The sequence below is a fragment of the Mizuhopecten yessoensis genome, unplaced genomic scaffold, assembly GCF_002113885.1.
Source record: "Mizuhopecten yessoensis strain PY_sf001 unplaced genomic scaffold, ASM211388v2 scaffold716339, whole genome shotgun sequence".
In the NCBI taxonomy this organism is placed as follows: Eukaryota; Metazoa; Mollusca; class Bivalvia; order Pectinida; family Pectinidae; genus Mizuhopecten; species Mizuhopecten yessoensis.
Window position 1 is genome coordinate 962,240 of NW_018480067.1, and position 16,324 is coordinate 978,563.

General features: G+C 36.0%; 1 protein-coding gene across 7 annotated transcripts in view; it reads right to left on the minus strand.

The window, feature by feature from the left end:
• LOC110443316 (partitioning defective 3 homolog) overlaps positions 1-16,324 on the minus strand; it is a 73,308-nt gene that overhangs the window by 41,090 nt on the left and 15,894 nt on the right. For all 7 annotated transcript variants that reach the window (XM_021487472.1, XM_021487478.1, XM_021487474.1 and 4 more), the window contains exons 2-4: positions 14,419-14,523; positions 2,448-2,640; positions 1,314-1,411 (exon numbers count right to left, since the gene is read on the minus strand). In XM_021487472.1, the coding sequence (XP_021343147.1) occupies positions 1,314-1,411; positions 2,448-2,640; positions 14,419-14,523 (396 nt within the window). The remainder of the gene's footprint in view (positions 1-1,313; positions 1,412-2,447; positions 2,641-14,418; positions 14,524-16,324) is intronic.

Sequence of the window (16,324 nt, forward strand, 5' to 3'; positions counted from 1 at the left end):
CCCCCCCCCTCTCCCTGACAGACCGCACAAGTCATCAAGTAAAACATACAGAATTATCTGTCAAGCGTTCATTGAACAAAAAAGTGGCCTTTTTAAGACATATATACGGTAAATACATGACATAAAAACAGGCCCTTGGTCCCGCTCTGATTACCACACACAGGGAAGTGATGAAGCAGACCCAATTACACCCTAATACCTCCTCCTGAAGCTGCCAAATAACCACACATACCGAAAGTTTTTAACCTTTATTAATATCTTCCTGTTACAGGTCATAAACTTTCATATTATATCCCACAAATGATGAAAAATGTATATTTTCACAACAATAAAAGAACATCTCTATTGCATAAGTCTTTATATCTAATTGCTTTTATTTCTCCAATTACTGCTGTAAGTTTCATCACTCCTAGGCGAGTGTTTATTTTCTGGGTAATTGCAATGTTTACTTCTGTGTAATGGCCCGGAGAAACGCATTAAACTATCCAACTTGTGATGATGAATTATAATAATATATCCATTCTCATAAATAAATGCCCAAGCTAATAGGTTATACAATCAAACATGCTAATGCAACCACTTCCATTAACTCATTCACCCCTGAAGACACATTTGAACTCTTCCATTTCAAAGGTTGGAATAGTTCATTATGAAATTTCAGGGCAAAATAAGTTAAGAGACCTCCTGTGTTAAAGAGTCCATTTTTTATGTTCTCCGTCGCAGTGATTTCATTGTTGATTCAACCTGTTTTAAGAAACCAACTATGCTTACAGACCACATTTTGGATTTCCCAAGGGCGGTCTCTTAATACAGTTTAACTGTACCCGAGAAATACCCATGGGAAGTTGAAAATGTGATCTCTACACACAACTGGACTTTTTTTTAATACATGTCTGAATGAATATAAATCGTAATCATCATTATAATTCACAGGATATATTCAACTTATCAGTCTTCAATTGACAACAAAACAGACTCAAAATAAAATATGCATAACAATACACCAAATGGAGCATCATATGAAATTTGAGAAAGGTCCATCTGGTACTTTTGAGAAATAGAGTTAACAAAACAGGACAGATGACGGATTACAGAGGAAGGGCAATTTGATCAGCCCACCATCTAATGATGATGGTGTGTTAAAAATTGCTACCAAATTTGTTGTTACAAATATTTTGAAATCTGATCCGCTCTTCAATGACAATTTCTATTTCAAGAAAATTTGGTACTTCAGAATTTTTCCCCAGGAAAACAAAAGTGTCAGGTCTAAACAGGGTCAAATATAATAGTTGTCAGGTCATAGATTGCCCTACCTGGATTGGTTTGACTGTAAGCTTTGATTCTGATGACTGGTCCTCCTCGGTCACATTCAACATGGGCTCACTACCATGTCTGACCGTCAGCCCAGACCCTGTGAGGAACATAAAATTGGATCAACATTGAGATGATAGTAAAATATATATTACCCACAATAGTTGGAAATATAGGTTAGGACATAAGATGAATTGAAAATACAACGAAACAATGCTTAATGTAATACTAAAGGTGATGTCATAATTCATACAGATGGTTCCTAATTAGTCAAAAGAAAAAAATAAACGTACTGTACAGTAATACCTATAGAACATGAACAACCTTCAGATGACCTACAGGATGACCTTCACATTATGGTTAACCTTCAGATGACCTATTGCATCTTGACAACAAGGACATCATTCTGACGACCTACAGTACCTTGACAACAAGGACAACCTTCAGATGACCTACAGAACCTTGACAACATTGACAACCTTCAGATGACCTACAGAACCTTGACAACATGGACAACCGTCAGCACCTTGACAACAAGGCCAACCTTCAGATGACCCACAGAACCTTGACAACATGGACAATCTTCAGATGACCTACAGCACATTGACAACATGGACATCATTCTGACGACCTACAGTACCTTGACAACAAAGACAACCTTCAGATGACCTACAGAACCTTGACAACAGGAACAACCTTCAGATGACCTACAGAACCTTGACAACAGGAACAACCTTCAGATGACCTACAGCACCTTGACAAATGGACATCATTCCGATGACCAACAATAAATTGACAACAAGGACAACCTTCAGATGACCTACAGAACCTTGACAACAAGGATAACCTTCAGACGACCTACAGAACCTTGACAACATGGACAACCTTCAGATGACCTACAGAACCTTGACAACAGGAACAACCTTCAGATAACCTACAGAACCTTGACAACATGGACAACCTTCAGATGACCTACATAACCTTGACAACATGGACATCATTCCGATGACCAACAATACCTTGACAACAAGGACAACCTTCAGATGACCTACAGAACCTTGACAACATGGACATCTTTCTGATGACCTACAGGACAACCTTGACAACTTAAACAACATTCAGCTAACATAATATACCTGTTGTTAAATCCTTAGGAGTGACCACAATGTCGTGACGATTGTCCTGCAGCTCCTTACGAGAAAAGGATGGACTCTGGTCCGGGGGCTGGAAGATGTCTGGGCTAGCTGTTCCTGCTGAACTCGCACTTGCTCCATCTCCGTTGTGAGGCTGGTAACCATTTCCTCCCTTCTCCTCATAATCAGCCAGCAGCTGAGGAAAGAAAAAGAGATAAACACTTACTACCATACCATACCATACCGATCATTTAGGAATGCCAGTTTGGAATTTTTATTGCAGGTGCGCATGCATTTACTTTATAATCATTTCTATAAAATAGCTTGAAAACATTTCAATTGTAGCACTTCTGTCATCTGTGGTACGTGTATAAACTTAAGCAGAGATGTAGGAGATTGAGTGTTCAGAGGAGAATAAAATAAGTGATCCTATTTTGGTCCACTTCCGGGTAGAATTAAAACCCATCTTTACCAATTCATGTACCATGTAGGCAAGCTCAGATACCAAATTTCGGTATACATTCTTGAAATTGCATTATTTTTTGTAACTGGTTATTCTAATCCTTATATTTTTCAGGTCATTTCGAAAAAGTAATCACAAGCCTTATCATTGGAGGAGATTATGACATGGAAGTCTTCTTTACTTTGTTCATGATCAGTAGTTATTGCTCTGAGAAACTTGTGTGAAGAGTTATCAAGTTATTTGAACCGGATTGTTACTTGATGATACAGATATGATGTATAGGCTGAGCGTCATCAACACTGATGGGAACTGTTTGATGTGGTTTAACACCCACTGTTTTGTGAAGAAACTTACAGATAAGTGATAAGAATGATCCAGAGGTTTGTGTAGACTGGCCACCAGCCCCTAAGTGTTAATGAAGAATTCCTCAGCTGCATTTTACTACTAGCTTATCTCCCCCTACTTTAGAATCAGACATCCAAGTGATCAAAATTACTAGAGTATTTTTTTTCTCTCATAATAATTCAATATTCTAGAGACGGGGGCCAGTCCAAGGATGGTGGGGCCAGTGGGTGTTAATAGGGTCTATACTATAATTTTGCTAACCAGGAAATTTTCATTGCAGTTTAATTTTCGCCGTTTTAGCCATCAGCAATATAAGGACAAAATAATCATGACAGCGAATAAAAGTTCACCACACAGTTGTTCACCAATAGTAATTACATGTAAGGTCAAATATACACTGGGGTAAGTAATATGGGTTTCATCAGTGAAATATTTGAGAAGGTGAAATTTCTCGTTATACAGTACATTTTCCCTTTGTTCTTGTTTCCTTTATTGTCCTGAACATTAAACCAAGGTTCATTTCACGCTATGTACCAGAGATTAAAAATTTCGGCAAGAAATATAACATTCCTAATGGCTGACCTAAATTGGACACCATTTCAAACCTACCACATTGCCTGTACTTTAAAACAGACATCTCAGAATCTTCTTCACAAGTCAGAATGATATATATTTTTTTATATTTTCTCCTCCCTTCATTGTGTTCAGCGGATTTGTATACAGATACACAGGACACCAATCAATGCTTCAGTATACATGTTGACAGACGGCTCTAATTTTATTATTTACATTACTGTACATCTAAAACAGCATGTGCCTCGAGCTCTATTTCATTCTGTACATTATTTCCTGGACTCTGATATGGCTGTTGACCAGCTTTACATTTAGGCCTCCATAACAAGACAAAACCGATTTAACTCATGGTAATTATGATAAGAACCACATGTTTGACCTCTATGCACCCTTATGATAGCAGAGATGACCTTGAGGTCAGACCCTAATAACACCAATTAAGGTCTCGAGGGCTTCTCGTCCCATACACAACACTATCCCTAACAATGATATAGGTAAACTGTGGGAAAACGAAGATAGAAAGCCGAGGATTAGACCAGTGTTGTTGTAGCTGGTGGGCCGTGTAATTTATACTTTCAAGTTCATGTCCTCACATAAATGAATTAGCCATCAAGGTTTGTGTGATCTCTATGTGGTTTCAATAAATACATTTATCTTTTCTATTCCAATTGATTGCCTTGCTTTGTAGCTACATTTTATTTAGGCACTGCAGTTTAAGTATAGAACTTTAAAACACCCAGGAAAAGATTCACGATAAACTCTAGTTCTTCAAACTAAAACACCTGTATATTTGGTCTGAACCAACTAGCTTAATCACACTTTTACCCTCCAGAATGTAAACTGATATCACATATAAATGATGAATACTAGCTTGTACTGCAGACACATACATTGATCCAGGAGCAATGAAAAGTATGTAGGTTGTATGTGGAGCAAGAGGTACAGTTATATATAATTAACAGTTGGTTTTGTACGTGGCACATAGTTAAAATTAACATAGGTTCTTCGGAATGACCAGAAATGAAAATGCTTGCAGGAAAAATTGTCCCTTAACCTTCAAAATCAGTATCAATAAGATTCAACAAACGCCCACCACAACGTCACCATATATAATGGCAACCTATATCCACTGCCTGCACCAGGAACTGTAGAAATAGTTCTTTCGTAAACATTTTTTTAAATAAACAAAAGGGCACAACTCTATAAATACAGGAGGTTATCTTATTTCTCTTCTTCATTTACATCTTTGCTATGAAAGTGTATAATATAGCAAGTATCATTTAAATCTTTACAAATGTTTAGGTGGAGTATAATTTTTTAACAAAGGGGGCATAACTTCCTGATAAGGGGATGTATCTCCTATAAATATACCTTTTTGATATTCCTTCGATATAAAGGTTCTGTGAATCAAATGTCATTCCAATTGGTGTGGTACATTGGAAGGAGTAGTGTAAACAATGATTTTAAACTAAGGGGCATAACTCCCATAAAATTAGCTGGATCGAAATAGTATTCGCAGGTGTACAACTTCCGAGTGTGATGATTACACTAGTGGAGGTTTATGAAATTTGCTGATAAAAAAGGAATGGATTGTGAATACAAAACTATGTCTACAGACACATCGCAGACAACCACATTCCTGTATCCCCCACCTAAATCATTGCAGGGGGTATAAACATGAGAGGGTGTTATTTAATCTTTGCAGCTGTCTTTTTAATCAACTACATAAAAAAAATGGTCATAGAGATCTATACTGCTTGAATACTTGATTGATTGAATTCTCTCTTCACTGAAGCTGTTCTTACAAGTGTACTAGAAGCATGACTACTTATAAGACACAACGGCTTGTCAGCCATATGTACAGATCTATGAATTCCTAGTCAGTACACATTGTATATTACTGCACACATGTGCACAATGAATAGGAGCTGTTCATGTGATTACGAAAAAAATGATACAACACTTCTGCGTAGAGAAAAAAGGAAGGATAAAAAGAAACCTAATAGGATGATGTGATTCATCTGAGAATGTGGTTTACGAAGAATACAATTTCTAAGGTACTCATCAAATAGCTCTAGGAAATGAAAATCCCCAATATAAAGCGACTTAGCCTCTTTTTTGTCTTGTTACTCTGACATATTCAGTGTAAATGGTTGAAAGGAAGCATGTTACGTGCATATTTCTGTTAAAATGTAAGACCAGATGTTGTATTTTTGCGAGGGCTAATGAAATAATTAACACGCTAATTTATGATAGATACCATATGTACATGTGATTCCACTCAACACGCTCCCCATTACATTACTCTGCCTAGCACCTGGCCCAATTACAGTAAATATCTTATCAAAAACTCCCACAGGGGCGTAACATTTTCTCAGAAGGAAAGAGTGAAATGGAACATAAGTACTACTGAATTACAATTTGTAAAATGTTTTGAATTTTTTAACTATAATTCAATGGCGGACCCAGGGGTGTTGCCCTAGTTGCCCGGGCAACACCCTTTTTTCTGTGTCCAAAAATAATCTGGACGTAGGTTTTTGAAGATTTTCCTGTTTCATATGGGATTTCCTTCTAATATCAACCATCCCTTGAACTATGAATTTCTATGGCTTCCCCTTGCCAGCAGTTTGAATATCTATATATGCCTAAGGGTGTTTCCCAAACAAGGAGTCCAGTACTTATACTCTAAACAATAGGGGATTAATCCTCTATTGTCTATATGTTAGTAGGGGGTCCAGTCAGGTCAGTGGTCAAGGCTCACCGGACTGTCTCTACCTAATCTTATTGTTCTAATGTCACAGTGTGGTGATCACCCTGCCGTTGAGAGATGACTATACCATCTGTGGAATTAGGTATATAGATAAAGTGTTATTTCTAAGGTAGAGTCCATTTCATGATAGATAAACCTGTATTTTCACCTGTGGTTTCATGTACACATGATCACCAGGAGTGATTTATTATACCAATTAAGAAATATAAATTTCAAAAATGTCAAAGACAATAAAGCACCCTCCTTAGTATTACTTTATCAGGTGAATAATAACCAATGTTGGCATCAAATTAGGTGTACATCCTTTTCATTAGGAGTTGCCCTTGTACATACGTATGCATACTATTTCACAATAAAAGACAAACAATTAAAACATAATTCATATTGATGACAAAATAAATAAGATTGTTTTAACCAAAAACCTACATTTTTACCATTTTTTAGAGAATTTGTTGCACTCACTCCGCTCGGCAATCATAAAATATAAATACTCTAGGTTATAAAATATAACCTGGAATAATACCGCAGACTCAGAAAACTATTCTACGCCTCATTCGATCTGTTTGACAATGGAAATAATGTCCGATAAATTCTTGCTTTCTACGCTCGGCAGTGCTTGAAAAATTTAGTATTACATCTTCAGAGAAAAAAAATTGAATCGATATGCTCGGCAGGGAAAATATAATTGTCACAATCTAAGAAATAATGAAGTTCTGTTATATATTTTTTGATGCCAGAAAGTAGTATCATGTACAAACTACATGGAAATTCTAATTTATTAGTTCTAGATAAGTGCAAAAATCTGTCCTTTTCTAAGTTTAAAATTTTGGGCAACACCCAAAACTAATTTCTGGGTCCCCCCTGTAATTGGTACAGTACATCTAACGTGCAATATTTCATTATGAGCAAAAAAAAAGTTGGTACATTGCATATTACGGCGGGTTCATTGCTAATAGAATCAAAGAGTGTATCTGCTCTGATAAAGACTGACAAATGTTCATGAATATTATTGTAAAATAGTTCCCAGCAGGTCATCATGAAGTCTGCCATCTTGTCTTTGCATATTGTCTCCACTGTGATGTCATAATTATCTGAAGTTGGTGATGTCATTCTGTTATTATTTTATAATGTTGCAACAGCTGGTCATATGAAGTAATAAAAGTTGGGGCTGATAGTGTAATCCCAAAATAAAAATATGTCATAACTAGGTACAATGTATATGGTTATCATGCAATAAATAGCTCCATAAATAGCTCTCCTATAAACATTTGTCTGGGTGTCATTGTTGTCAATCTATTTGATATATGTCTAGTAACCAAAATGATACCCTGAAACCCTGAAAGATAATTTCCATGGAAAGGAAAGCGTGGACTACTAATTGGACCTAGAATATGGACATGATTAATAGTGTTAATCCAGTGTTGTCAGCATTAATACCGCTATCAGGTGTTTGACACATAGAACAGTCTCCATAGGGCAATTCTGTTAGAGTTAACTATGTACTACAGCCATGTGTATGTTTGTAACCCAGTGAGAATTGGTGTATTTGCAAAATATATTACCATCATCCAAAAACTGTATAGACCAAAAGCATTTAATGTTGTTGTTTTTTTGCATGAAATTAACAAAGAAAATATTTTCACTGTATATTAATATGGCTGTTTCAAATTCACTGACATGTGTACACTAATTGCAGGTCAAGGTGCACATAATTTTAAATGGAAACACAAAATTTTAGTTCAATAAATATGTTAACTTTGATCCTGCAACAAGAGGCCCAATGGGCCTGAATCGCTCACCTGGTATTAATCTCACACTTTTTATCTTAAAAGTGGACTAAAATGCAGCTACAGGAAGAATATCAGTGTTTGATGTATAAGAGCCTATTAAAAGATTTAAACATATGACGCCTGTGACCTTGAATGTCGAACAAGGACATTAGGTTGAACAGAGTTTAAAGTCTTCCAACCCAGCATGCTTTTGGCAAAATATCATAACCCTGGACCTATTGGTTATACAGAACAAGTCATTTAAAGCTTTAAACATATATTGACCCCTGTGACCTTGAATATGGGCGAAGGTCATTCATTTTGACAAAATTGATCATCGGCCCCTGTGACCTTGAATATATGTAAAGGTCATTCATTTGAATAAACTTGGTTGCCCTTCATCCAGCATGCTACTGGCCAAATAGCATCATCCTAAGACTTTCGGTTATTGAAAAGAAGTTGTTTAAAGGTTTTAAACGTATTTGACCCCTGTGACCTTGAAAATAAGTAAAGGTCATTCATTTGAACAAACTTGGTAGCCCTTCATCCTGGCATGTTACTGGCCAAATATCATTATCCTAGGCTTCTTAGTTATTCAGAAGAAGCTGTTTAAAGGTTTTAAACATATTTGACCCCTGTGACCTTGAAAATGGACGAAGGTCATTCATTTGAACAAACTTGGTAGCCCTTAATCACAGCAATCTACTGGCAAAATATCGTAACTCTATGCCTCTTAGTTATTCAAAAGAAGTTGTTTAAAGGTTTTAATCATATTTGACCCCTGTGACCTTGAAAATAAGTAAAGTCATTCATTTGAACAAACTTGGTAGCCCTTCATCCTGGCATGTTACTGGCCAAATATCATTATCCTAGGCTTCTTAGTTATTCAGAAGAAGTTGTTTAAAGATTTGTTAAGACAATTGACCCCTGTGACCTTGAAAATGGACGAAGGTCATTCATTTGAACAAACTTGGTAGCCCTTAATCACACCATTCTACTGGCCAAATTTCGTAACCCTATGCCTCTTAGTTATTCAAAAGAAGTTGTTTAAAGGTTTTTAACATATTTGACCCATGTGACCTTGACTATAAGTCAAGGTCATTCATTCGAACAATTTTGGCAGCCCTTTATCACAGAATGCTACTGGCCAAATAGCATCATCCTAGGCATTTTGGTTATTGAGAAGTTGTTTAAAGGTGTTTAACATATTTGACCCCTATGACCTTGAATATAAGTCAAGGTCATTCTTTTTAACAAAATAGGTATACCTTCTTCCCAGCATGTTACTGGCCAAATATCATTATCCTAAGCCTCTTGGTTATTCAGAAGAAGTTGTATAAAGATTTTTTAAGACAATTGACCCCTGTGACCTTGAAAATGGACGCAGGTCAATGATTTGAACAAACTTGATAGCCTTTCATCACAGCATGCTACTGGCCAAATAGAATCATCCTAGGCCTTTTGGTTATTGAGAAGAAGTTGTTTAAAGGTCTTCAACATATTTGACCCCTGTGACCTTGAATATAAGTAAAGGTCATTCATTTGAACAAACTTTGTAGCCCTTCATTCTAGCATGTTACTGGCCAAATATCATTAGCCTAGGCCTCTTAGTTATTCAGAAGAAGCTGTATAAAGATTTTTTAAGACAATTGACCCCTGTGACCTTGAAAATGGACAAAGGTCGTTCATTTGAACAAACTTGGTAGCCCTTCATCCCAGCATGTTACTAGCAAAAAATCATCACTCTGGGCATTTTGGTTATTCAGGAGAAGTTGTTTCAAGTTTTTAACACATTTGACCCCTGTGACCTTGAAAATAGGTGAAGGTCATTTATATGAACAAACTTGGTAGCCCTTCATCCTAGTTTGCTTCTGGCCAAATATCATCACCCTAGGCCTTTTGGTTATTAAGAAGAAGTTGTTTAAAGTAAAATATTGACGCCGGACGCCGGACGCCGGCCGCCAGACGCCGGCCGGCCGGCCGGACGACGGACGCTGCACCATGGCATAAGCTCACTTGGCCCTTCGGGCCAGGTGAGCTAATAAGGTAAAATTAAAAATTAAATAGCTGGAAAATTTTCCAATTTTCTTTAAAATATTTTTCCATCTGAATTTTTTTCTCTCCAGAATTGCCAAATTCTATGCAATTAAAACCTTGTTTTGATAAGATGAACAAAATCATTAAAATTTTAGGAAGTATATATATTCCAATACAGTTAGGAAGGAATTTATTGAAAGCTTTTGCATTCCTTCATGTAAATTGGTTAAAATTTCTCCTGAGTCACAAAAAAGCAATTTATTCACCCAAAACCTAGGTTGGTCCCTATGTGATATAGTTTTACTGATAAGTTGATGACATATAATGTATAATGAGGGTTGATAGGTACAAAGTCAATAAAAGTCTAATCTTGTAATGAGGTACAAAAGTGTAGCCCCTGGATTAATTACCTAAATTGATTTTATAGAATGCACTGGTCCAGCACCAGCAGGTATGGTGCCAGCTCTGCCACAATTAGTCTGACTGTGTGTGTGTATCTATAAACAGGGCTTGGACAGCAAGAGTAATTTCCTGGCGAATACAAGTCTGATACAGTGAATCTATACCCAGTGTCTATTGGTGTGTTATTGTTCCGAGGTCATCACGCCTATACAAGCTAGCATCATCAGCTTGATTCGTTATTAAAGAATGTGTAATGCAACATGCATGACAACAGAATATCCCAGAAATGTCTTTCAGTAATCAAATTATCTTGAACTTTATTTTTCTTTGTCTCTTTAACAGAATAATATAAAACTTGGGTATTAAGGAGCCGTGGTGGCCAAGTGGTTAAGGTGTCTGACATTCTGCTACCAATAGCTCTCCACCACTGGGTAGCGGGTCCAGACCAGGTTTACTGGCCATAAGTTGGTGGTTTTTCTCTGGGAACTCCAGCTTTCCTCAAACAACAAAACCTGGCACATCCCTAAATGACCAAAGCTGATAACAGGACATAAATCACAAATAAACCAAAAAACTGAGGTATTAGAAGAAATAAATTGACACCATGCATCTTGACAATGAACCAGACACAAATTCTTTCCAGATGCTCCTACAGCTCACAGGTGCTGAAACAAGTGCCCTGAACTGACACAGAACATATATACAATGTATTATGGTCTGATAATAGTCTACTTGGAAGGCAGATCTACATGGAACAATAAAAGAAGACCTGTGATGTCATTTTCAGATAAAAGCTGACCCCATAAAACTGACAGAATATCAGCAACAAAGTATGGAACGTTAAACTCTACCAGTAAACAATGTCTGTCTGGCTCTGCTGGTCGCATGGCTACGTAGTAGTGGGTCTGGAGATAATCTCCGACCTCCATAAAACACTTGACAGATATTATAGGTTCACGAAGTCAAGCTATTTTAACGAGGTCCAGCTTGGAACAACCCAGGCCAACAATAATTTTGTAACTATCAGACAGAGACCACTTTCTTTATCAACTACACTGGCTTTTCTATGTGTCTGGTGGATTTATATAAAATTTTCGTTTAGCAAATTACTCTATCATAAGACAAGAGCATGCTCGTTTAACTTTTCTGGCAGAGTTTTCCTGGACAATTTATATTTGAATGATTTTTTTGTGAGATAATACGGTTAATAGAAAAGTTATTAAATGTCATTTTTCTTGGTCCTATCTCTGTTGATGTCCTATGATTATTTTTAAATCATTTATAGACAAAAGATTCTTTCATTGAATGTGATTTCTGGTAGATTTATCTGTGTCCCTGACATGACTTGGTAGATTTATCTGTGTCCCTGACATGACTTGGTAGTTTTATCTTTGGCCCTGACATGACTTGGTAGGTTTATCCGTGTCCCTGACATGTCTTGGTAGATTTATCTGTGTCCCTAACATGACTTGGTAGATTTACCCGTGTCCCTGACATGACTTGGTAGATTTATACCTGTCCCTGACATGACTTGGTAGATTTATCCGTGTCCCTGACATGACTTGGTAGATTTATACCTGTCCCTGACATGACTTGGAGAGAGTAATTAAGTGGGCAATGTAATCTTGTTTGGCATCCACTGAAATAACTAAAAGCACCTCCATGAGTGAGGTACAATGTGATAGACAATACACTTCTATTATGATCGTGAAGGCATTTTGCATGGATACACATCATATCTGATACACTACTTAAACATGTTAAATCATAAACAAATATGTGTTTTGTGAATCAACTTCGCAACTTACTTTTTTACATTTATTGTTGTTCTTTTAAGTTCAAAAATAAACTGTTCATGTATTGGCTGATATTTGGCAATAAACTTGACAACACTGCACGACAGTAGCTTTCAGCCATTTCCTTGTCAAGAAATTATTTTGACATGTCCATAAAAATCTATTTCTCCCCTAGCCTTGAGTCACACATCTGACCATTGTTATCTTTAGAGGCAGAGTTTGATATGTATAAAACATTGGGAATTTCTTCTACTTTAAAAATGGTGTCCTGGGGTCATACTACAGATTGAAACTGATTGGTCAAGTGATGATGAACAATTATAGACAATTACCATCTGTAAGGAACACATGTATATTCATCGACTTAGGGCAGCTGTACTTACATGTACTTTTCTGGGTATGACTAGACTGCCTGAAGCTTCCATATCCCTTAAGTTTTTATGAAGAATATCACAGCTACATTTTACTACTAGCTAATTCAAGTGATCAAGATGATTAGAGTTTATTTTTTTCTAAATAATTGAATATTCTAGAGACAGGGGCTCAGTCTAGGGTATGACTAGCTGAACCAGAAATATCTTTCTTGCCATCAAATATAAATGTGATGACAAGACACCACAACCTTGAACAACTATGTACAAGCAATTTAATATTAATCATTTCTGATATTTATTTTATTTTATTTTATAAATACCGTTAATCCAATTCTACTACAAGGTTAACAACATCTATGCTTTATTAAAGATCACATATTTGCTTTAATTCAATCCAGTTGAAATACTCATTTAAGCTGCGGTGATTAATTACCCACAGAAGATAGCTCAAGTGTGTACTGCAATCGCACCCTCAGTCACCGATCACCACAGGAAAGCTTTTCAATGACCAGGATCAGAGCATGGACATATTTATGTTGCCGACTGAACTTTAGAGGTCAGCCGAATAATGCAAATGCCAGGTTTTTAAATGACTTGTTCACAAGATTTGTAAATGGGGTAAGGTTAGGTTACCTGACAGACTAGTTTGTGTAGCTATAGGCTTGGCCAACCTTGTACCTTAATAACCTCATTAGACCTTACCTCATTCCTCGACCTGTCCAACTATGGCCATTGTCACCTGTTGTCCTGTCACCGAATAAATCGTTAGCAGGTAGAAACACCTGGACTTTCCACACCATGATGGCTATTCAGGAGACTTTGCATGACAGCTAAAAGTGCTTTCTGTCATCACAGTAAATGTTCAGTTTCGCGAAGGTCTTTTATCATCTAAACTCTTCAATCTAGACATTTTTAATATATCTGGATTAAGTGCAATCTGAAGCTATAGTTTTCCTTTGTTAAAGTTTTCACTTGATTTTGTTCCAAGAAATAAACCAACCTGGACACAACCTTTATTTAGAGACATAAACTTGAAACATATTTTACTGTACAATGTTGGATGATGAGATGGGTACATTGAACATACTATTTTTTTATTTGTAGGAAAAGGACTATCAAAATATTAATTACCTAATGGTAAAAACAGGAAACATAAAAATTAGTTTTGCAACAGTTTAAATTCTTCCAAAGGAAAAACACACCTCAGTGATATGGAGGCTGGAAAGGGGAGGTTTTTTTTATCATTTAAATTTTATATTTAAGTCATTGCACATACATACAGATAGCTGAAGAAACAGCCCTGCAATGGGAAGTAACTATTATACTTACCCAGAGAGGTGGCAATGGTTTAAGAGGTGTATGCATGTCTCAAATTATCTGGTTAAACACCAAATCTTTGTACATTTTATGCATTTTGTAATCCATAATTACAAATTCATAATTACCTGTTCTCTGTCGTCCACCACATCGTTGAGTATGTCATCTGGGTCAAGTATTCCACCGTCAGTGCTGGTCTTAAGGTTGTGGACTGTCACCCAGTGGTCACTTGACTGTAATGATAATACATTGGTATTGGTCAAGATATTCAGATAACTATAATAACGGTTAAGATTTGTGTAATAAAGATGTAACATGTAAAAAAAATGTTCAGGCAAAGATAATTCTGGTTAAGATGTCTGATCTAGATATATTAAAAAATGTCTGTACTAAAAAAATGTTCATGTAAGGATAATATATATACATGATCATATTGAACAGCAATTTTCGATGCTCTTCCATGAACATATTGCAAACTGCTGTTCCACATGTACCAGTATTCAATTCAATTTTTTATGATTTTTTTATAGATCAAAATTATTAGGTATTCCTGGAACAGCCTAAACATAACGCCAACAAAATATTAGGTATTCCTGGAACAGCCTAAATATAACGCCAACAAACTATTAGCTTCTTACAGTTGCCTCACCTTATTTGAGGCCGGAGGAGAAGCTTAAATTTTGCACTGATCAAATTGTGTTAATGGATCTTAATTATAAAATGAACACAAATTCTTCAGGACAAAGGTAATGCTTTTAAGAGGAATTTGCAGTGGAAATGTAAATATATGTAGGCGATAGTATTTATTCATGATAATAAAAGAAAAGATATGCAAGTAATAATGAACACACGTACAGGTTTTTTAGGGCCCTTTTTTGGGTATATTTAAGACCTTTTTCCAATACAAAAAAGCTATATAGCGGTATTATAACAATCTCTTAAAAATCTCTGAATTGATCAAATATAAAGAGTTGCAAGTTGGTTCCAATTGGCACACAACAAGCGCTAGCTGATACATTATAATACAGCAATGATTTACTCCAACTGACATTTTGGGCCTTTTCCAAATTCATTCAGAAAGGGCCCCGATCCACGAGGCAAGAACAATACTGGAAAATCATCATCATTTTTTAAACCAGTAAGTTATGCATGTACCCTATATTTGTATATATATTAAATGTAAGCAAGTACAAACTCGCTGGAGTAATGTAAATATAAAACAAGATAGTATCTGACTAAACCCTTAGATTTCAATACATCTGGAATGTACACAAGTTTTAGAGCGAAGTCATCTTTTTTTACATAATATTTGTTGTTTATCAAATCTAAAATCTGACCTAGATATAGAATATTCCAATAAAATGAAATTCTTTGTCATCAGATATCTTTCTAGCATGACCATCCTTTTACTCTGTAAAGATGCTCTAGATCCATCAAGGTTATTTCCTATATTGTATTCATTTAAATTATAATGTATTATGCAATGTATTTAATTACATAAATTCCAGCTGGTTCCACTTAAAACCAGGTATATATAGCCCCCTAAGGTCCTCTGTGTAGCTACAAGTATATATATTTACCTGTAGGATATCAGCTTTACATATATATATACTGGAATTCTTTGAATTTTTATGAATTGCTTTTTTCACATGATTCAATGAGAACACATGTTGCAGACTCTTTATTCTCATGTCCAATTTGATTTATTACCAGTGATTTTTATATATTTTTGGAGGTCAAGTTATACATATAAATTCAGACCAGCCACAACCAACTAAGTTGCTATGTAATGTATAAAGAATTTCCCAGTTGCATCATTTTACTGCAAAATTTCCCCCTAGTTTCAGAACTTGGACAGCATTCCAACTGATCAAAATTGTAACAAGTTTTTTATGAATAATTCAATATTCAAGAGACGGGGGCCAGTTTATCATAAATAGAAATTTTTGCTATTTTTACCGGCACCTGTTGATAATGTTTATGTAGATTACAATTTCCAGCTGATTCAATAATGGCAACCTTACAGGGAGATTC